General features: G+C 34.9%; 1 protein-coding gene across 1 annotated transcript in view; it reads right to left on the bottom strand.

Moving 5' to 3' along the window:
* LOC128547833 (hephaestin-like protein) overlaps positions 1 to 23,564 on the bottom strand; it is a 42,919-nt gene that overhangs the window by 4,627 nt on the left and 14,728 nt on the right. Inside the window, exons 7-14 of the mRNA XM_053521265.1 lie at positions 20,580 to 20,795; positions 18,292 to 18,473; positions 10,896 to 11,176; positions 9,930 to 10,141; positions 7,710 to 7,860; positions 4,469 to 4,763; positions 2,019 to 2,116; positions 912 to 1,146 (exon numbers count right to left, since the gene is read on the bottom strand). Of these exons, the coding sequence (XP_053377240.1) occupies positions 912 to 1,146; positions 2,019 to 2,116; positions 4,469 to 4,763; positions 7,710 to 7,860; positions 9,930 to 10,141; positions 10,896 to 11,176; positions 18,292 to 18,473; positions 20,580 to 20,795 (1,670 nt within the window). The remainder of the gene's footprint in view (positions 1 to 911; positions 1,147 to 2,018; positions 2,117 to 4,468; positions 4,764 to 7,709; positions 7,861 to 9,929; positions 10,142 to 10,895; positions 11,177 to 18,291; positions 18,474 to 20,579; positions 20,796 to 23,564) is intronic.

Here is a 23,564-nt window from a genome sequence, read left to right as displayed (position 1 = left end):
CACGAAATTGCGGACGGGCGGACGGAAAGACGGACGGAATGACGGACGGACGGAAAAGCGCATTCCTATAGTCCCCGAAACTGGTTTTCAACCAGTAGGGAACTAATTAAACGAGGCATGCGAGTGTATAATATGTGCTTGGTTGGTTGTATTATCTTGATCATCACATATGTGTACAATTTTGTGTCTCGTTGCCTGCATCCTAAAAGGAAATTACTTTTAAGCAGTTTTTATCACAGTTCAAATGATATTAAAGATACTGCAGGAAATAAATAGGAAATTTCCCAAAAAGGTAAGTTCTAGAACTAGAATTTTTCTCTTGATCATGTTGCATAAAAATATCTCTCACAATTATTCTCAAGTACCTATATACAACATGCTAAAATGATTATAATTTCTAAAATAATTAATAGTCTTAACAACTTGTCAAGATTTTTCACCTGAACGTGCAAAGCTGCCATAAAGTAACTCACAGAGTTCTTATGGTGTTACTGCCAACAGTTGAAAGTTGAATAATTATATTATCATTAATCAAGCGATTTCATATTGGCCTAGTTATTTGTCCTCAGACAACTCTTAGACAAATAACAAGGCCAGTATGAAATTGCTTGATTAATAACATTATATTATAAACGACGTCGACGTCAAGGCCTTAGTACACTAGTGTATTATCATTTTTATTTAATGGCTTTATTACACTCCCACGACGTCAAACATGTGATAAATATTAATTGATGATGTTTCAACATGTTCAAAGAAAAAAATGTTGAGAGAAGACATCAGTTACTGTGATATTCCACAATGAAAGGTGTTTTTTTCTGTTAGTGAGCTGGTATATTTGTAATATTCTTATAGTTACTGTATGGTTCTCGGTTTTGTTGTAAGGTTCATTGAATAATTAATGTACTAACATGTTAGGGTTCAAAAGACTTTCGCCATTTATTGGATCTATTTTCTCCGGGCAGTAATCCCAGTCATCCTCAACAACGCCTATATAATATCGCCGTACTACACCTCTAAATTTCGGCAAGTTACGAGGCGGTGGAAACCTTTGTCGGTAGTTCCCCCTGCAGTCCATGACGTCATACCAAGCAAACATTCCTTCTGATTCATAATTAATTTGACTTGTTCGTAGCAATAGTCTTCCTGTGAAAAAGAAATAATGCAAGATTCATGTCAAGAACATATTAATACCTTTTCAAATATCTTTAAATAACATTTATTAGTAAAAAGTAAGATATTTTCTTTCCCGTAGAAAATGCTACATGTATAAATCGACAATAAATTTGCAGTGAAACAGACTCAGTTTGTACGACGGTTCGCAAATTAGGCGAAGTTAAACAACAGAAATCACCACGAAATTATGGATCAAAATAAGAACGGAGAAAATCCCACTAACTGGATAAAAACAAGAACGAAGAAAATTCCACTAGTGGACAAAAATGAACGGGGAAAATCCCGCTATTGGATAAACATCATTATAAGATAAAACATGTATGCGGAAAATCCCACTGTTGAATAAAAAACATTAACGAGGAAATTCTCATACAGACATCGCATTATCATATTAACTTACTTTCCTGGGAACTTTAGAATGTTATAACTTTATGGCAACATCACTTTGCAAAACTTTAACACTTTTTTCTTTTTGATTACGCTCAATGTGAGTTAGCAAGTGAATACTGATGGAACAGATATTTTGATAAATTACTGTTAGTTACATGTTCTTTCTTGACACATTTACACCACCTGTTTCTACCTAGTATTATAATTATTTTTAAAGACTGTTTCGATACAATAACACGGCCACACATTGTTTACCATGTTAAGGCTGTATACCACTGAATCCAGATGTTCTTTATTTCACATAAAATCCACTTACTGAATATTGGTTAGCATATCAGATTTTCAGAGACTTATATTCCTTTAAAGTAGGAAATACATGCAGCTTCTAAAGAAAAACAAAAAGAAACAGAAAAAGTAGTTAACAGTTAATGTTATATAAAATATGAAAGTACTATTCATCCCTCGTATACAACCCTCTGATTTTACTCCTTTTCGCTTCTTTCGCTGTCTCTTTCCGAGACTTAAAGTTCCCACACCGCTTTTTTCATTTCTAAAGAATGCTACACATACATACAGAAACACAATGCTATTGACAACGTGGACGACGATAGAAAGAAAGTTAAAGATTATTTATGTTTGGACTAGACCAGAGTAGGCTTCAATAAAAAAAAAACAAAGACAAATATCAAACAGGGAATGCCACGTACCAAAAACGCAGCCTCCTCAAAACGAAACCCACAGCACGCAGACGCGTGCACCACACACACACACAGACACACACATTAGGACAAAACGAACAAACAAAGGAACACACACACAAACACAAAGTCAACACATCAGGACAAAACGAACAAACAAAGAAACACAGTGGGGCACCGCCTTGGAACGGTCAGTGGCAAAAACACCACTGGGGAGCTTAAACCGGTTTATGGTGCGCATCCAACCTCACTCTTACCCCCACCATGTTCCAAAGACACGGGACAGTGTAAATAAAAGTAATCCCCTCCAGGTGAATCTCTTACACACGTAATGGAAACAAAAAGGCATGGCATGTAAAACACAAAAATGCTCGTGTATAAATATATAAAAAGCAAACCTTAAGAACCAAAAACGTATGTACTCAATGCCTTTTCAGAAGACAGAGCAACAAGAGAAACACCCTTAAGGGCCCGACGAAACAGGCCAGAAGACAAATATCAAAACAGTTCATTCCTGATAGGATTTATAAACTGCTTATCATAGAGTCCTCCCCCTCTTCCGTCAGACACAACCAAAGAGGGAAGCGTAGTGTCCAACTGTAAACGGGTTGAACACTAAACATGCGGTATGTCTCAAAACAGTTGGGTCGTAACCTCTTTTAATAAAACGTTTTATAATTTTACCAAATACATTTGGAAAATTACCATGACCCAATATCTTACGAAGTTTGTAAACCACATCCCCGTAAAAACGGGTTTAAATTACTATTGAATTTTAAAACTAAACCAGAATTACGATAGTAAAATTTAGCAAAATATTTTTTCTGACGAAGACATAAAGGTCGAAACTAGTCAAGAATGTGTTGTCTTGGTCATTTTAAATCTTTTTGATCGCAAAATATTTACGCAATTTGTAATAACGGTAGCCTTGCTGAAGAAGTTTACTTGTAATATATTGATTACGTTCATTGAAATGCTTGACATGACTACACGCTCTGGCAAACCGAGTCTGCAACATTTTCGTTTTTGTCGTGTTGAGCGACCTGTGGAGTTTCCACTTTTTCTATTTTACGTTTGTTTTGTAGTGATCATCTACTGTAACACCAACAAAGACTAAAATTCTATATAACCTTTTACATAATTCATTGATGTCCATTATTTTTCATCAGTAAATGACCAAATTTTAAATGTATATTCGGTATGTATACCGGAAAGGATCTTGATGAACTAAGTTAAAACAGAAGACCTCTGCACACTCTATGCTAGTGTAAACAATATAGATGTATACAAATTCATACGAAATTTCAGCAAGATACTTTTGGCTCTTTTCTGTCTTTACTTTTTAAGATTTTTTTTCAAGAATTTTTAGAATTTTCTAATATATGCCTTTTCCTGCTAATTTCCACATACAAATTATAACGTAGTGGTAATAAATGTGTTCTAACACAAACAAAATTTACCCACTCAAAAATAAAAGCGCCAACGAAAGTTATAATCAGTATTTGGACATTTCTTTTATATTTTGGTTTTACGTTGCGTTCCGAAAATTAAGCTTGATCTGCATTAGAATCTGAACTATTGAATTAATATATATATAGCTTGATCTGCATTAGAATCTGAACTATTGAATTAATATATATATATCTATATATACACACACTAACTGCGTTGTTTTCCCCGCCTTAATCGGAAAAAAGGCTAATTTAGGATCAATCTTACACCATTATACAGTATTATTGCATATGTTACTATATATAGTAACAAATTTGCACTGAATTTAAACGTATATGAGCAGCGTGAGGCCGATATTCGCGTTCGTGTGAGCTGGTGTGCCTGATATCGATATCAGGCACACTTCCGGGTGTGCCTCAAAAATCCATATCAGGCACATTTCTGGCTGTTCAAAACATCAAGATCTTATACTCCCACTGGCAGAATGTCAAGTATATACAAGACAAAAGAATGCGAGATATGAAAACATAATTTCTCTGCTAGCATCTTCTTCTATGGTGGATAAATAAGGCTGACACAAGAAACTCCAGCACTGCAATGCATGAATTTAAAACAAATGTTTGACAGTATAGTGGAACATATGCAATAAAAAGGTTATAAAACAGGGCTGGTGTGCCATAAGGCGATATTGGCATAAAAAACAACAACCGGTATTTGCCCTCGGGCCAATACCTCACCTAGTATGCCAATACCGCCTTAAGGCACACCAGCCCGGTATAATAACCTCTAATGATATTACACCATCAAATAGGTTAGGTGTAGTCTTACCTTCCTGATCAGGAATCATTGTTACAGTTTGTCCATATCCAGGAAACACAGAAGCTGTGTCTACTCGTTGTCCGTCATGTAGAAAGTTATTGCCCTCAAAACTAAAATGGTGGTGATCGAACCCTGCTCCAAAGCCGTACATATGCCACGAAACACGGTCGCCTAAACACATGTTTAGTCCGCGAAGTGTTCCGAATGAATGTCCGTTTATCGCTGAAATTAGACGGTTTATGAGCCATGTTTATTTTAAAATTTAATAGAGAAAGAAATGAGTATCTCTCAAGCATGTACAAACTTGAAGAACATTGTTAAGATGTGTCTGACATTTAAATTTATTTTTGTAAAATGTGACATCTACATATCTGTTTCCTTATCAATAATATTCAACACATTTGTTTCTATTTTGCGACTGGAGGTCATATAATTCATATGTTTGTATAACTCGATCAATTATTGTGTTAGAGCATTATTGGATCGATTCCCAACCAGTATCCATTTTTATCTTTTTAATTTTTATTGTGAAAATTGTGAATGTAGCCAGTCTATATCCTACGTCCAATATCATGATAATATAACAACCAGTTCTCTGGGAAAACCTCTAAAATAGACTTGCATTTGTCACTATCACAAAAATAAATATAAGAGAAAAATTACAAAAGTGACAAATTCTTTATTATCAGTCTAGTGTCTAGTCTAACTCTGAATATACATATTTTGAAAAAAAAAAAAAAAAAAAAAAAAAAAAAAAAAAAAAATAACAAAACAATACACCCAAAACAGCGAAAATGTGACTTTGTTTGAATTTTCACAATTTTTGTAGCAAATTGCAATGAAATGTTCATTTTCTATCAAAATCTGACCAAATTAGCTTATTTATACCCAATGTCGATGTACGGTAGTAAATACATCTGCTATATGTTCTATATAAAAATAACAATCTTCTGAGAGCTGTAACACATAGCCAGACCCATTAATAAAAGAATTACCAACATTTTTGTTCTTAAATGACACATAAACCACCACAAAACACCAGGAAAAGTAGGGCTCATGTAAGAGATATTTCTTGTCTGACAGGTCAACACTATTGAATATCTTTCAAACTGACAGCTAAAATGTGGGTATGAACATATGAGTAATAAGGTTTGTTAAAATTTCTATAAATGCGAAAACTCTCCTTGAAAATGCTACCAAAATGTCAAGAATAGGACCACAATAAATTAAAAACAGGAACTGGCTACTATAATACATGAAAAAGCAATTTTAACTAGAAAGAATTTGAGGATTTTTTCTTACCGCCATAATATTATCCGACTAGCCCGGATATGCTCCTGCATTACCTATTTAGTACTATTGTTACTTAACTATTAAAAATGAAATACAGAATGGCGTTACACTTTTGTTCTTTTTCCATCTAATTTCTATGTTGAGTGAGAACTATATCAAAGTAATCTGTCGTTTTACTTAGTGTAAAAGCCAGTAAGGGGCCAGTTCATTATGCAAATGTTCAACATAACTGAGAAGACAGAACCATTAACCAGAGCTACACATAAAGGAAACAACTTCCATTTAGAAAACGTCTCTTTGGCTTTATCTATTGCAACAGCTGGTTCTCAGCTTGACATGCATTTACCATTGCTTGTACAGAAAGCAGGATAAAAAAAACCTCCATGGCATTCGAAGGGTTCCGTCTTTTTCGTTGTTTTCAAAGAAAACTCCTATTGTAATACCTACCGGTCGAGAAGGGCAGTTATAGGACTTTAACATCAGTCTAAACGTAGATAAAGCGAAGAGTACGTGGCTATGAGTTAAAATGACCCGAAATTGTACTCCATTCAGTATAATGTACCCGTTATACCTAATAAATGAATCTATGTATTCATAAACTGTATCTAAACTGCTGAAAATATGTTTTCACAAACAAAGAACAGACGAAAAAATATTGTCAGAAAATCTGAAATGGAGCAATTGAAGGAATAAATGTTATTAATTAACTTAACGGTTTAGAATCATAAGATTAGAAATTTAAAGACACACATTACTACATTAACCATTAACAATAAAAAGCAAAATAATGAGCAGAAGTTTAGCCTGTAGTCAAAAGGTTAGAAAAAAGTATTTGATTATAATGGCCCTTACTTAAAGGTCAATTGAGAAAAAAAAAGTTTTCTTGAAACTTATCGTATACATTCATCTTTTGTATGACATCTTTGTTTTCTTTTTCAAAAACATTTAACGACCATTCTTTATAATAATAATCAAAGTATCTATTTAAATTTACGCTGTAAGGCCTACTAAACGACAATGGTGGGACTAAAGTTGTTATATATTAACACGACTAAATCTATATTTCACGAGGGCGTATAACGATTGCTCAGTTGGTTGAACCAGTTGAACCGATAAGGTATCGAAGATCGAATATTTCATCGTGACGAAAACAGGGTAAAATGCTGTTAAAACAACGTCATTCAGCCCTGGCGGGCCAATTACCGGTTATATTGCCCACTTCCGGTTACTTCTTATTTGGCCTGGGTTACAGGATTCTGTCCTATGCAGTTTTGTTTCTATTTAACGTATGGTATATAATAAGTGTATATTCTTTCACCACCGACATTACATTTTCAGTGATGTCAAAAGATGACATTGCCGTGAATATACGTTATCTCTTTTCCATATACGAGTATGTAAAAAAACCATTTGTAATTGTATTCTTCTGAAAAACAATATTTTAGGGTTTTCATTTATTGTAAATTTTAAGAAAACAGCAGCATATAATTTTACACAGTATGACATCTTTCAGGTACATGTTGTATGTGTCAGATAACAAATGACATACTTTGCCTATTTGTATAAAATGAGATTTTAGTGTAAAAAGATGAGAAAAATGACTGAAATTTACAACGGAAAATACCTCATCGAATTTTGACGAGAGAAAGACATTTTTTATACTTTTAAAATTCCCAATAATCACCACGGAGTTCGTTGAAATTATGTATTGTCTTATATTCAAAGGCAAATCAAAAGGACCCTGATTAAAGGAAACGTCGGCCAAGCATTAGCATACATTCTGATTGTTAGTAAAATACGCCGTTGTGAACAGTATACTTATTTGATCCTGTGACAACAATCAGAAGACTACTCGAAGGAATATGGCCCTATGTACCTTACCTCTTATCCTATTTGAAAGCTGAAACTGTCCGTCCCGTTTGTTGACTGTCATTGGTTCCTCAGCAAAATCATTGATATTCTCGTCAATATACCAGGATAGGTTCTCATCTATAACCATCCAATTTAAAAAGAATTCTCGATCCACATCAATCTAAAACATCAATTAATCCACAAAATCTATGCTCTTACTAGTCTTAATATAAGAAAGACGCTAAGAGGCGATAGAATCTTTTTCTTCCATACCATAATCAAGAAATAATTATGATTATAAAATCAATCGAACGGCTTTCCTTTTAGAACTATTTCTTAGAGCAGCGTATTTAAACAAAGTATGGAAAAACAACGTCCGTAAACAGGAAAAACGGGTTTGTTTTGTCAGTTGCAGCGTAACGTTATGAATTTTTTATTAAGTAATGTTTTTTTGTTTTGCTTTTTTTTTTAATCGAGAAATATTCAGGAACAAAGGAACAAAGAGGAACTGTCAGGGTATTGGAATTTTATTCCTTTAAAAAAAAATAACATAAAAATTACTACATAAATCTTCTACATATTTGTAGTTTGTAATACGTCATTAACAACACAAGAGTCATCTTACACCCCGGGATGTACGAGGGGTACTCGAAAAATATCCGAAAAAGTTTCTTAACTTATTTATTTATGTGGTTATTAGAATGAAAATTCTAAAAGTGATACTTTGATATATTTTGTACATAATCCAATTGACAAAATGATATAAATTGCACTCTTGCAGAATCCACAGTCACTATGGTAACGTTGGGTAACGTTGGGCGGGGCAAACTACTTATGACGGGAATATGGCATCTAAAAAGCCTGTCTGACACCTCTAAAATTAACATCTTTTCGAAATATTCGCCTTTGCATGATACACATTTCTCCCACTTACAAATCCACTTGTCAAAGGATGACCTGAAATGCTCTTTTAGAACTTTACGGAGTGTTTCCCGGACAACGGTGGGTAAGTCATCAACCTATCAAACCTATTGCCGTGCAGGTCTGATTTCCAGGTAGGAAAGAGCCAGAAATCGCACGGTGCTAGATCCGGTGAATATGCAGGATGATTCATTGTGTCAATTCCCAACTGTCTCAGTGTTGCTTTGGGAGGTGTCCATGATCATGGAGAGCATGAACTAGAAGGAATTAGAAGTGTTAGCATTGCGGGCACTCCATCTATTGACCAAAGAGCAAAATCCCTAAACTATGCAATCAATGTTGCAGAAAACGTCTAAAAATCTATAGAAATGCAGATGAAAAACTTTAATGACAGGGAGTGAGACATATTATTTTGAACCTTGAAGGCCAGTTGCTTAGGAAAGGCCAAGAACGACCAGTTATCGCAAACAAAAACTCAAAATTTGCACTCGGGTTCTTTAAACAACTGTCCCCAATTCCAAAGGTCATATTGTGTAAATTCCCAGGGAACCAGTCACATCTTTTACTAAATTCCCAGTGAACCAGTTACATCTTTTACTTGAAAGAGTTGCAGGGAAGGGTTCTAATATCAGTTAGAAAACATTACGTTAAACGTCACCCACGGCACCTGCCTTATTTATCACAATGCACATGTGCACAAGAGCAATTTTGTATGGCATCTTTACATGGCCAGCAGGCCAAGCAATTGCCGCACCTTCCATATTCACCGACCTAAGTCCTTGTGCATTTTGACTCCTCTGATAAATGCTTGCAATTCCAAAAAGCTCCATTAGTAGCACAGTGTATCAGTGTCTGCATAATGCTAAGGGCAGATTACTCTGTAACTTTCAGGTCATGGATAGCCAATTTCTGTTAAGGGTGAATGCAAACAATATGCTTAGATACAGGGTTTTCTTTTATTTTATTTGGACCGTCTCAAAATTTTCGCAATTCCCCTCTTATTACGAAACTGTAATTATGTATGAAAAATAAGAGGATATTTGTTTGTATCCAGTGTAAGATCGAAATATATTTTTGCATAGTAGTCTAGTGTAAACCAGAAGCAAAAATTTCTTGAGCGAAAGTATAAAAGGCTGGTGTTCATATGTTAAAGGCTTTAGATTTTACATGTAAAACAAAACCATTTTCCTTTTAGTTTATGTCTCTTTATAGTTTTAAGCAATTCATGCCCATTTTACAAACGCAACGTCACACGCAACACACAGCGTCACGCAAATAAACTTGACGTCGCAATATTTATTGGGTAAAAACTAAAAACTGATATCCTACCTGATTTCGGTAACGTGAAATAGTTCCTGGTTTACAGACAAGAAGCGGACCAAAAAGTCCTGAGTGAATGTCTTTTGACAGGTCAACGGAGGAGTGATACACGTAAGTAATGCAGTCTCTGTTTAATGGCGCCGGTGAAAATTGCCGTGGCACTTCAAATTCATAGACCCTTACATTTCCCGGAAGAACAATGGAACCGGATTCTTGATCGTCTGTGGACAAAATTACCATAAAATTGTTTAAATGTGGCTATATCTGCGAAACGTCATGTTTAGCTCGAGTCTACTTAATGAATTTTTGTACTGACACCTTCATTAGTGATACAGCGAAGACAGCACTCAATTTATTCAAACTATTATGCGGGTACATGTGCGTTAAAAAGTATGTATAAATGCAAATATTTGCCACTTTTCTACTGGATTTAGAAGGACTTATATCAGAAAAGTTTGTTTTATATCCTTGTACAATAAAACAGTAGAAAATAATACAAAATGGTCTAAAAAGACATAAACATACTACTGTATTACTATTTTTGTATGGCATCCTTAGCGAATCATTAAAACGGCTAGTGTGAGATATTTTCGCTAGGTATAAGTTCATTTATATGTCTTAAGATGGAAACATTATTTACTACATCGTAATTATCAGTAATTGGCATAACTACTTCATAAACATAAGAGAATGATGTTTGAGACGATGCTGAGGTGTCAACTGAATTTTTCTTCATGGAATATGAATAGGTGTTACTCCTACTGCCCTAGGAAGAACAGTGACAGCTAAAATAATTGGTGTTTAAAGAAAAAAAGTAATTTCAGTGATAGGGAATGAAATTATTAGTTTCCTTGAGTAAATATATGAACATGAAAATGGTGCTAGATAAATCTAATGATATTACTACTACTACTACTACTACTAATAATAATAATAATAATGGAAGGACCTTCAATAAATTGACTAAAGTTTTACCATTTCGACTATTTTTATAGGAAGCCCCTTCGTTTTCCTTTGTTACTGAAACACCATTGGCAAGAAAGGAATACGGTCTCGATGCCCTGTTGAGGACGACAACGATGACACGCTCTCCGCATTCGGCTTTGATTGGAGGGCCGGCCAGACCATAATGCAACTCTCGTTCTATGAGCGGTTTCCGCACAGTAAATGTTTCATCAGTGTATTCATAATATTTCGCCTTCTTGTAAACTGAGCCAATGCGCTGTTTCCCTCGCTGCAAGAACTTGTCTACCTCCCTTTATGTAAAAAACAAACAAGAACAAGCCGCCATAAATCATTTCATTTAATGATATATATCTAATATGAAAATATGCACTGCCTTTCTTACGACTAACAACGGCAAATCAGGGGGGAAAGGGGGAGGGAGGGCTTTACTGATTTTCATTTAAATATCGTATCACGACCATAGAAGTTATGAACTGTAAATCAAGGACAGTCAAATTTCATTGGCTGAAACTCGGATAATTCGTACACTACCCTTCGCTCGGACTCGTCATCACGCCACGGCAAAATCTCTATATAGTGTTTATCTTTCAATGTCTCAAACTACTATAATTCGAGCAAATTTTGCTTTTCCTGTCGAGTTCAGGCGAAGTTCGACTTATTCATGTCCGCACTACGTAAAATATAGGCCGAATTGCACCATCTGGGTTATACTTGCCAAACACTTTCTAGGTAGACATAGCCGTCGGAACCCCTTACAAACTCCGCGTCCCTAAAACACAAAATGTAGCATCCGCCCCTGACTGCGGTCATTTCGGTCCTTTTAGCAGAACATCTCCCCCAATTATTTTCGTAGAGGAGCTTTTCGAATTACGGGGAAATGATGTCTTTCTGATAAAGGATAGTATCATTGATAAAGAAAGTATAAAAGGTTACATGGTATTTCTGTTGGATAAGAATACAAGAACACAACTACACCAATTACAGGACGGAAATATAATACTTTCCAGGCCCATTGCACACGAAGAGATTAAACGCTTAGTAATCAAATAATAAACATAAACATGCCGAACACATCGAGACGACTATGCGAAAAATACTTAGTAGGTAGAGCTGTTGCACTGACTCATTATTGATGTGGGCGATTTGATTCACCTTTCTTTTGTATGTTTGCTTCTTTCTCAGTAAACTGTGGCTAGCAGGAGCGTAGCCTGGACAATTTTGATGTTACTCACCAGTATATTGGAGGGGGAATAATCGCCGATACATGCGGGACTAAGGGGCGTACCTCTAGAACATTAAAATAAAAGCAAATAAAAATATCAGCTTCTTATGCTCCTTAGGCTATCAACGGTCCTCAATTTAAACGAAATCCATATTTCCCACGAGGGGAACACGTTAAGTAATCGGGGGTCGGCAAGGGTGACTCTATGAAAGTCAGAATTTTATTTTTCAAAACTTGAAAGCCAGAATAATAATTGCTTTTAGGTAAAACAAAGTTGATAACTGTCTGGACTTAATACAAGGTACAAGTAGTCTGATGGGTAGAGAAATGGAGAAGAAGCAAAATATTTTATAACTAGAAGAAAAGGGGTTGTTTTCTGCTCTCTCCTGGGCTTCAGCTTAAGATGATACTACTGATAGATCTACCAGATTTGCGAGTAGAAAATTTGTAAAGTCCTCTAAGATCTGAGTTCTAGGCTTTAAAAATGTATGCTTGCAGTTTTTTAAGGAACAAATGGTGTGTTTGGTACACCCTTGACTCAGTGTATATTAATATTATATATTTATACCAGGGTGTCGGAGGTTGGGGGAGACTATTCGAAGGGGGCCCCATCTTGTAATATTTTGGTATAATGTTAAAACACTAAATCCTGCATTCTGCTGAGTTTTAAGAGAAAGTCATTTCTGTCATTCACTGAAGTTCACAAGTGTTTTACATTTTTTTCACCTGCAAAAAAGTTTGTATTTTGAAACTTATATTATGAAAATGTGTGTCATTCACATTCTTTGGTCTATGTGTTCGAGAGCTGTTATCAATAAAATGGTATTATCAAATTGAGATATTACCATTTTATTGATAACAGCTCATTTTGAGAAAGTGTTGTTTGCAATTTGTTTATATCAAATTATGAATTCGAAGCAGATTTCAACACGTCGATTACTTTAGGTTTAAGTAATATAATGTCAACAAACCTAGGAAAAAATATATTTTGAGTAGAAACATTTTAGGGTGCAGGATCCTTGTAGGGAATGGTACTGTAGCTGATTTGGAAAATTTCAAAAGCCAAATGCTGAATTTTAGTGAGCTTTTAGTATAAAATCATCAGTAAATAAGAAGGAAATATAACCAAAAGATGGTGCTCCACTCCCCCACCTCCCTGCTATTTCGTCTATTATGTAATTATAATGTCATATGAAATCCAAAAGGCAAATGATATGGCTTTCGGAGTAATGGAAATTAAAAATCTGAGTTTGAGTCAGATTTTTCTCTCAATATATTGAAGCTAGAATATTTTTTTCAAGCAAAACCAAAGACAGATTACTTTTTTCAAAACAATCCCAGTCCCCACCCCTCCCCTCGCCTAGAATATCAAATGGTCAATTTTTTTCAAGCAAAACCAAAGACAGATTATTTTTTTCAAAACAATCCTAGCCCCCACCCCTCCCCTCGCCTAGAATATCAAATGGTCGGCCCTTAAGCAACTTTTGTTCACTTTCATATAGTTCTGTTCTACACCCTTTGTAAACAACATTCATATACGAATAATAATTATGTGAAACAACAGTTATGCAAATCGTCCCGCAGTAAATACTCTGCAAAAGGCCTGAAACTTACCAGACTAAGGGACACTAACATGGAATTTAACATACTATTATCAGATCAAAAATGTAAGGTTGTTCTAATGTTTCAGAGAAGCTGTAGTACTTATGTACTTAGAATTATAAGTGCCAGCGAATAGAGAAAAATGTAATTAGAATATGAAGCCATGTAATATAGAAGTTCGGATAAAGGAACAGCTTATTAAAATGATTTCAAAGTCAAGGACCAATAAAACAGCATACTCATATCCGGTAACATTGCTCCTAACCCCGCATATCCTTCTGTTTTTTTTTTCTGTTTTGCTTCTATCGACTTTTTAACGTTTCTTAACAAGGCAGTCGGTAACACCGATGAATGTTCCCCAAAGCAAATATCCAAAAAGGTAGGCAATTCAAAGACAGGGCCAGAAAGAGTTATGATTCTTAGTTACTGCACTCCCCTTCAATGTGTTCTATAAGAATTTAAAGTTTGAAGAAAGTATCTCTTATAGTTAAGGAGAGATACCCTAGACAAAGTTTTTAACACAAAGGGAGGTAATACATAATGAGGCCAACTAGATTTATGGTTCTTAGTTAGTGTACTTCCACTCACTGACCTCTATAAATGTGTGAAGTATTGAATCAAACATGTATATACTTTTCAAGTAATACACCGGAAAAGTTTTCATGCATAAAGGTAGATAATTCAAAAACAGGGCAAGCTAGAGTTATTGTTCTTTTACAATGCACCCCCTCTCACTGATTTCTATCAATATGTAAAGTAATATATTAATCGCTCATAGAGTTATGCTCTGGATAAGCTTTTTGCACTTAGAGGGAGATAATTCAAAAATGGGGTCAGCTTGAGTTATGGTTCTTTGACACTGAATATCCTCTGCCTGACCTCTGTCTGTATGTACAGTATCAAGTCAATCCCTTCCATAGTTTTTGACTTAGGTCAGGACAAATATTTTACATAAAGGGAGATACTTCAAAAATAAGATCAGCTATAGTTATAGGTCCTAGTTATTCCATTCAATGATCACTATATTTGTGTGAAATATCAAGTCATTCCTTTTTATAATTTTCAAACTATACTCTGGACAAACGTTTCTAACATAAGGGGAGATAATTCAAAAATGTTTTCAGCTAGAGTTTTGGATCTTTGACACTGTACCTCCTCTCACTGACCTCTATTAATATGTAAAGTATCAAGTCAACTCCTTTCATAGTTTTGGACTTAGGCTCCGGACAAGCTTTTTACAAAAAAGGAAAATGATTCGGTAACGGGACCACCTGGAATTATGTCACTTTCTCTCAATGAGCTCTATCATTGTGTGAAGATACAACTTAGTATCTTCAATACTTTTTGAGTTATACTCCGGACAAGAAGTGTGATGGGCGGAAGGACCGACGGACGGACAAGGTGGCGACTATATGCTCCCTACCCTTTTCGGGGAGCATGAAAAGTAGCCTTGGATGTTATGTTATTCAGTCGAGCAACTGAATATGCCACGCTACGCGCCTTACTGGTGAGCATGAATTGAAACTTCACACGATTCTTGACAGTGATGACCCTATTTGTAAAGGGAAATAAAATGAAAAGGCAACCTACGGGTTTATATTGCCCGTCATCCCCGGAGCATAATCCCAAAGCACTTCTTCAATTGCAAGGTAATAGGTTCGTGTCCTCCACGGAGCAGTCCTGTATGCATTAAGTGTTTGGCGAGTTTGACATTGATCTACTCTGAGAAATGATATCATTCCATCTGAAAAAAAAAGAATTATGAAATACTGTTATTCAGTTTAATATTTTCTTGTCTATCGCATAGCATTATGTATTTTTGCATCTAGATTCACATGGCCTTAGATCAAACAAATAAGTTTCACTGCTAAAAAAGATGACAATTCTGTTATAGCGTCCTCTACGCAACATTTTTACCAATTTATTACGTAAAGTCATATAAAGGATTACTGGCCAAATTCTATTGGACCGCGTTTTTGAAAGTAAAGATGACTCGAACATATTGTTTTGGCCTTAAATATCTTAAGCTTTAAGGACCAACTAATGGAACTGTTGGTTGTTTAAACTGTACCATCCAACAAAGTTTCATCACCTTTCACCGAAAGGTTTCAGAGAACATGTTTTCGAAGTAAATATGAAGGGATATACGCACGATGGGGAAATGGCGGATGGCGAGTTGTCACAGTAAGTGAATTAAAAAGAGAAAACAATATGTTTAAACATAAAAAATTTAACGGCCCGAAATTGTTGACAGCTGGCAACTTGAATTATGAATTAATTTAATGTAGATGTAATATATGCTACAGACACTAAATGAACCGCTGTTCTTTGGCAAGTAAAACATGTGAGGACATTTTTGGATATGTGAATATTTTCATAGACATACTTGCATAATGTAATCGATTCCTGCAGTACATAAGCCATCTTCCTGGGGTCATTGGGGTCATATAGCCAGAATAGAAACTTGCCTGCACCACGAGAGCTGTGTCCGTTCTACAATAAAAGGCGCGTTGTAAGTGGTAGATAATAGATCATAATAGATCATAAACACGTATTGAACACCAATGAACAAAAAGTATTCGGCGTATTATGTACTTCTAAATAATAGACTCCATAAATACACAGTTGAAAATGTTGTCATCAATGGATATCAGGTTTTTGAAAAGGATGTACAACAACAGATAATATGTTTAATCTGTTGTCTCTTATCGATTTTCTCCGTAATAGCAAGAAAACTTTTATTATAGTATAAATATAATTCTTAATTGGCATAATGTCACATGTACAGATAGCTGTGCGTACAAAGCGATTACCTGCCAATCTCAGGGTTGTTGGTTCGAGTCTTACTTCTTTTTTCCCAAATTCTACATACAAACTTTCCATTTATCTAATCAAACTTATCGTGATTTTTATGGTTCATTTATTCGAAAGTTATAATATTTAACCGTTGTAAAAAAAAATAGAATAAGATTGTTTTTTAGATCAAAAGACTAATTACCTGTCACCAGCGTTTCCAGAAAACAAAATTACCAGAGAAAACAATTAACTCATGAAATGTGATACTTAATTATAATTAATAATAATTAAATTGTAGACACTAATGAACCATTCATTACAATAAAAAATGATGGAATTTTTGGTATTGAAATTGGTAGTACTTTGCATATGAAGTCGATCCTATACATAAGCCATCGTTCCTCGGGTTCATTGGGTATACTAGGATATAATAGTGATTTAGAATGTTGCCGGATCTACAAAAAAGTGCGGTTAAGTTACGATAAAGTCCAAAGTTATTGACGAAGATTAAAAAAAATGGTATGTAGGTACAAATAATAGACCATAAATACTGGGGTTGAAAAATGTGCCCAAGGATATCAGTTTTAAAAGATGACATACAATAGATAAATGGTAAGATGTTTCTATCATTTTTCTAATACAGTACTTTATATAGTATAAATATAATTCTTAGATTTTGTACAAGTACAAATTAGCTGTGGTACAAAGCGATTCCTGTCCAATCCAGGTTTGTTGGGTTCGAGTCGTTGACTTCTTTTTTTCCATTTGCAAAAAATAGTTCCTTTATCTAATCAACTATCGGATTTTTACTGGCATGTTATGAAGTTTATTATTTAACCAAAAATTGATAGATTGTTTTTAAATGAATCTTAGATAAAAAATAATTACATTGTACCGGGGTTTCTTTTGAAAAAAAAATTACAAGAAAAATCAATTAGAACAACGAAAATACGAAAAAATAATAAAAGAATAAAAAACAAAACAATACATTACAATAAAAAAATGATGAAGGAGTTCGAACCCATGTAACGTGCTATATGAAGTCAGCACCTTTACCCAACATGTGTATGGTTAATGTACGTAGGTTATTGTAGTAATTTAGATATTTGCTGGTCAAATAATTGCGTAAATTACGAAACGTCCTAAATCAGTTATCTGAAGATTAAGAATCGTCATACTTACGGCAATAACGTTACTGGGTTGTACGTAATTCTCATAGAAATCGCCGATTGTTATTACGGGTCCACTACCTTAGAAAAGGTAAATAGAGGGCTAGTATAAATATTTTGATGTGTTCTTGTAAGAAGCAGTTCGTTTTTCAAAGCAAAGTTTTTCGAAGCATATTTTGCGATTTAAAAGCTCTACACCAAATGCTATGGTCTGATGTCAGGAGCGGGGGGCGGAGGGAGGGTAGGGTGGGGACCGGCTAGAAAAAGGACTAAAGCGGTAAACCAAGGGACACAGCTAGACAAACCACAGGGACACAGAGATAGAAATCGTTTAGATATAAAGATTGTCTGGCTTATTCAGCCCAGGTCTTTGTGAAAAGCTGGGTTCTTTATGTGACGGGTTTAGCACTGATGCATGCGAAGCCCACTTTCCTGGGAGCCAGCTGTGTGGGTGACACACAAGAGCATCTCACAAGTTTTCATTGTCGTGACCTGGATTCAAATAACAGACCTCTCGACCGGACTACAATGACTTTATTTAATAGTTTTGCAACGTCTCGATGTCAGGTGGCTTTCCTGTCACTTATATAAGGGAATGTGAAATAAGAGTACTTACCGTTGTTTTTCTATAATCATTGTCTGTCCGTTCGCATGTATTGTATGCACGCCAAGGTTCAATGACATAAAATACCAGACGACACGTTCTCCTTCACAAACAGGGAATTCTAAGTTACCGTAAATGAAACCATTGACGTGGTACTTGGTGTTGCTCGCTCTAAATCCTGCATCCCCCGTCATCTTTAAGATAAAATTTGTACGGTATTAAGTTCAATACTTTCTATTTGAAATAGGGCTTCCTTGCCCAAGTGGCTAAGGTCAATGACTTCACATCACTTGCCCTCCGCCGACGTGGGCTCGAGCGTTACTTGAAGTGTAGAACTCTTTATGTGATGTAGCGATTTAGCTGGCTTACGGAAGTTCGGTGGTTATATCCAGGTGCCGGCCAATGACGAAATACACATAAAAGTAGCAATGCTAAAGAAATTTCAAATATCTTAAAAAATATACAGAAATTACCCGTAGGAACAGGAGCTAAACACAAACTTCAAATTTGCACTACATGTAACCATTCTAGATATATGTGTAGTTAACTGCATTAAAGAACAGGATCACAAAAAATAAGATCCTGTATGAACTATTTGGAAAAAAGGGAGACAATTCCGCTAAAACTTCATTGTAAGCCAAGGTGAGTTGGAACTGTTTAACTCCAGAAACAATGCATTTTACCTGAAAGCATGGTGGAAGAATGCATACTACGGTCAGATTTGGGTTTAAATATCTTTAACTGGTTAAAAAGGTAACAGGGCTTTGTCAAGTTACCGCATTAAAGTGACCCGAGAGCCAGATATATCTATTCGCACTTAAACCAGTGTTAGATACTTTATATTATATACAGTATTCTTCAAATAAAGGAAATATTATTATCATAATAGCGTATCAGCTTAGGCATTCATTCATAAATAACTGCACGACTGACATCTTACACCTTTGGATTTAAGAGGTTTTGGAGTTTTTCCAGCACCAACACGGGGAAATCCTTCTTCCATGAACAGCCTACACTATGTTTGTGACCTTTGATGTTAAAAATCAATGCCCTAGAGAAATTATAACATTTGTTCTGTAGTGAAATGTATCAATAAACATACTTTAAAAACGTTTAACCCACAGACTTTCATAAGGTGAAGTATGATGATGATGGTAGGGTGACTTCATCTAGGAAAGTCCACTGTTTCTAGGTGTAACCCGGACCCAATTTTAACTAGCATGTTATGTACCGAAATGTTCGTAAAAGTTGTAGATTATGACAATGCCAGCATAAATTTGCATAAATGGCGGTAAACTGAGAAATCCAAGAAGGCGTCCAAGATGGCCACCATAAAATGTAAAAGGTGTTTATTTTTTAAAAAATATGTTGTTTTTTTTTCGTTCAATTTTGATGAAATAAACTGCTGGCATACATTGTTTTGTAGAATTATTGCAACACACCTTTCATGAAATGTAAAGAATTTAAACTGCAACATTTAAAGGTCAAAATATGTCAAAGGTCAAATTCCTGCTAAAATACAAATTTACCCATTCATTATTACTAATTTGTAGTTTTGAAAATTAGAACTTATAAATTATCTTGAAAGAATTCAAAGGATGGTACAAAAAGATTATCTTAAACAAAGAATGACAATTAATAATGTTTTACAGTAAAACGACTGTTAAAAGTACTCATACTAATGTGACTTTATATGCACATTACAAGCAGGTAAACAGAAAAGTACTTTAAAACATTGACACATATTGGTCAGTTTCTATTTCTAATTTATGTTTTATGTCCCCCCAATGACAGGGATTTTTGTCCATTATAAGGTCAGAATATTAGAATAGTAACATATTTGGTTTGTTTACGTTAATTGAAATAACATAGATATTTTCATAAAAAATACAAAACATCAAGATTTCGTTGGTTAGTCTTTTATTGTTTTGAATAGGCAACAATTTCTTTTTCTTGTTTTGTTTTAATTTAATATTACATTCTTTATCTCTATATTGTGTATGTTATCTGTCTTATAAATAATGAATTAAAGGTGGACTTAGTTATAACATTAATGCAGTGTATATTAACTTTTTTAAATATTTTTTATTCAATTAGAATATGTACAAGTTTGTTTTTGCGGTTGAATCACACTTTTGAACACTCTGGTAAAGGCTGCTGTAATGTAAAAGCAGGTAGTAACTCGCACATAAAATGACTGTCTGAGAACGGCTATGTTAAGTAATAGATCAGCAAAAATTGAAAGTTAAGGAAATCATTCACATGCTTCAATGTTTGTTTAGTTATCTAATATTGCTAACAGTTTTTTTGTGGTGGTCTGTCCAGGAATTACTATTTGTCTGTTGAAATCTCATGCTCCAAGTTCTAGAACTGTTGGTTGTATCTCCGAGAGCATCATGCAGTTTGCACACTACAATGAAGTGTGTTGCTGCCTTAGGTTCTCCAAATATAGGTACTGGTGATATATCAATTCCTAAATCGTGGAAATTATCATTCAAACAGCAATCACTTTGAAGCTGAAGCATTAATATCTGTTTTTTTTTTTTCATTCCATATAAGCTTATGGCCATTTGCTTCACCTGCTGTTTGAACTGGGGAAAATGTCCACTTCCCTCCAATGTCCCATCTCCGTTGCCTCTTTACGAATACAGATTCTGTAAGAACTGTGTTTTGATCTCGGTCTAGCATGTTATACAGATTCTGTAAGAACTGTGTTTTGATCTCGGTCTAGCATGTTATACAGATTCTGTAAGAATTGTGTTTTGATCTCGGTCTAGCTTGTTATCAGTTCATCATCTGATATAGTTTTTACCTCTTAGAATTTCATTGCCTGTGATTATTGCATGGCCCGGTGTCCAGTCAAAATCAATATAAATATATTACTGTTCCAGTTGTTGCCTGCAAAGTTGTTAATTTTCTGTTCATATGCATTTATGGTTTATATTTTTTTAGGCAAGCTTTACAATATCTAGGACAGACTGGCTAGGCCAGAGGTGTTTGATGTTAGTCTTCACATACTCTACCATTGTAGCCAGAAGAGTGATTTTGATTGTGACAGTTTCACTGACAAGAAAAGTTGATAATTTGGAGATTGATTGTTTCAGCTGAACCGTTTTCTCTTTTGTTGGAAAAAAAACTGAGTATGCTGTGTTTTCCTTTGAATACGTGCCTAAACAGTTTGATTTTACTCTTTATCTCTTTCTTATTCATCGAAATGCAGGCTTTTTTGTTGTGCTGATTTTTGCAGCGTATTAATATGCAGTATTTGGTCTTGTCCGTATTCAGTTTCATTTTCCATTTTTGTGTCCAACCAAGTATTGATTCTAGATCTTTGTTACTGCTAATTGACTGAAATATTCTCCATTTTTCCACATAATCACATCTTCTACACACTTGATACTTTTAAATGTACGTTAGATACAAACTAAAGTGCAAAGTGGAGAGTACTGAGCCTTGGAGTAAGCCTCTATCAGTGCTGTAGTTCTCAGTTTTTCATTTCCTAAATAGGGGCCTCCGTGGCAGAGTATTTAAGGTGACTGACTTTGAATCACTTGCCCCTCACCGATGTGGGTTCAAGCCTCTCTCGGGGCGCTGAATTCTTCTTATGAAAAAGTCATTCAGCTGGCTTAAGGAAGGTCGATGGTTCTAGCCAGGTATACCCCCGTAATGAAATAAAGCATGTAGGGGCACCAGGGGTCTTCCACCACAACCAAAGTAAAAAGGTCGCTATACGACGTATCATTGTGTCGGTGCGACGTTAAATTCAACAATATTTCCTTATAAGCGTCTGGCTTTTCGCTCTGTCAAAAACTTTGCTATCTATTGACTATGAAACCATCTCCAAATGGTGTCAAAGGCATATGTCATGTCAATGAAAACTGTTTCTGATTCCAAATTTATGGTTAAATCTATCAAATAATTTACTGCCAGACTCAGCAGAGCATGGGTAGTATTTCTATTTTCCCTGAATCCTTGATAAGTGTCCATATTGTTGTTGTTTTGAATATGAGTAAAGCCTAGAATATACCATTTTATGAGTTTTCAAGAATGATAGCATGACTGACTGTATGAGCTTAGTTTATAGCAGAAATCTTTTTCAGTGTTCTTTTTTAGCCTTTAGGAGCATACAACTTTCTAATGGAAATTAAAGAATTCACAACCAAATTTTGCTTAGCTCTTTAATTTACAACTTTCATCAGGACCCTGTGCTTTTTGCCTTCAAAGAACTGCTTCTTATTCATCATGGCTATTTGCTGTCTTAATATTCTCCGGCTTTTTAAAAATTTTCTTCTTGAATTCACCCTCAAGAAAACTTGTTCAAGGTTTCTTTATCATTTCAGTTGAAAACCACTTCTCCTATATTGTCTAGCGAATGGAGAACAAAGTTTGAATCATCTAGCTGATACACTGTGAGGTGTCTGAATAACTTCCACTTTTTATACGTTTCGTCGATGTTATTATTGCTGAAATACACCTTTTCTTCTCTGGTGTTTTCTTGCCATTTAGCAATGTTTATGTATCTGATGTTGTATCTTCCAGTCTGGTGTATTTTTTGTTCTAAATTTAGAGGTACACATAGGAGGGAGTTAGCCCCCTAATTTTAGGGAGGTCAGGGGGCTGCCTCACACCTCTGGATAATTTTGAAATACATGTATGAAATACTGGATTGTATTGCATTTTTTGGTCTAAATTGTAGCATTGTGATTCAGATGTATTTCTATTTAAATAGCTATGTTAACAGAACAAACATTTAAACAATCGGATATATAACCTTGGGAATATTTTACATGAACACCGGTAAATTTCATATTTATCTGGCAAAAAAACAAAAAAACAAATTGACCCAATATTGTCAGTAGCTTTTATAAATATATAATTTTTCAATGCTCCATGTTGTTGCAACAACATATCTATGTTGAATAAAGTAGAGACTTAGCTGGATGTCATTTATTTCTTGTTTACCAATTACACTGTTTATCTTTTTTGTGTTATTCCTGGTATTGGCGTGCATATCATGGTTAAATAATGCCTGTGTGTTTTACTATTGCTTTGTTATGTTTTCATTTTGTATTTTATATACCATACATTGTTTTATGCCATGATTAAGATGTGCACTAAATGCCAAATAAAACTTACTTACTTACTTGAAAACTCGATAATTACGAATGCTGCAAATCTCAATTATCAATGCTGAAGGAAGATACAATCTGAAAAACTGGATAATGGAAAGTTATCTATTCATGATTTATCTTTACAGTCTGTCTACAGCAATATACATTACAAGA

This window comes from Mercenaria mercenaria, chromosome 1 (assembly GCF_021730395.1).
Source record: "Mercenaria mercenaria strain notata chromosome 1, MADL_Memer_1, whole genome shotgun sequence".
In the NCBI taxonomy this organism is placed as follows: Eukaryota; Metazoa; Mollusca; class Bivalvia; order Venerida; family Veneridae; genus Mercenaria; species Mercenaria mercenaria.
Note: the sequence above shows the minus strand (reverse complement) of the source record. Positions and strands in the feature narration are given on the sequence as shown.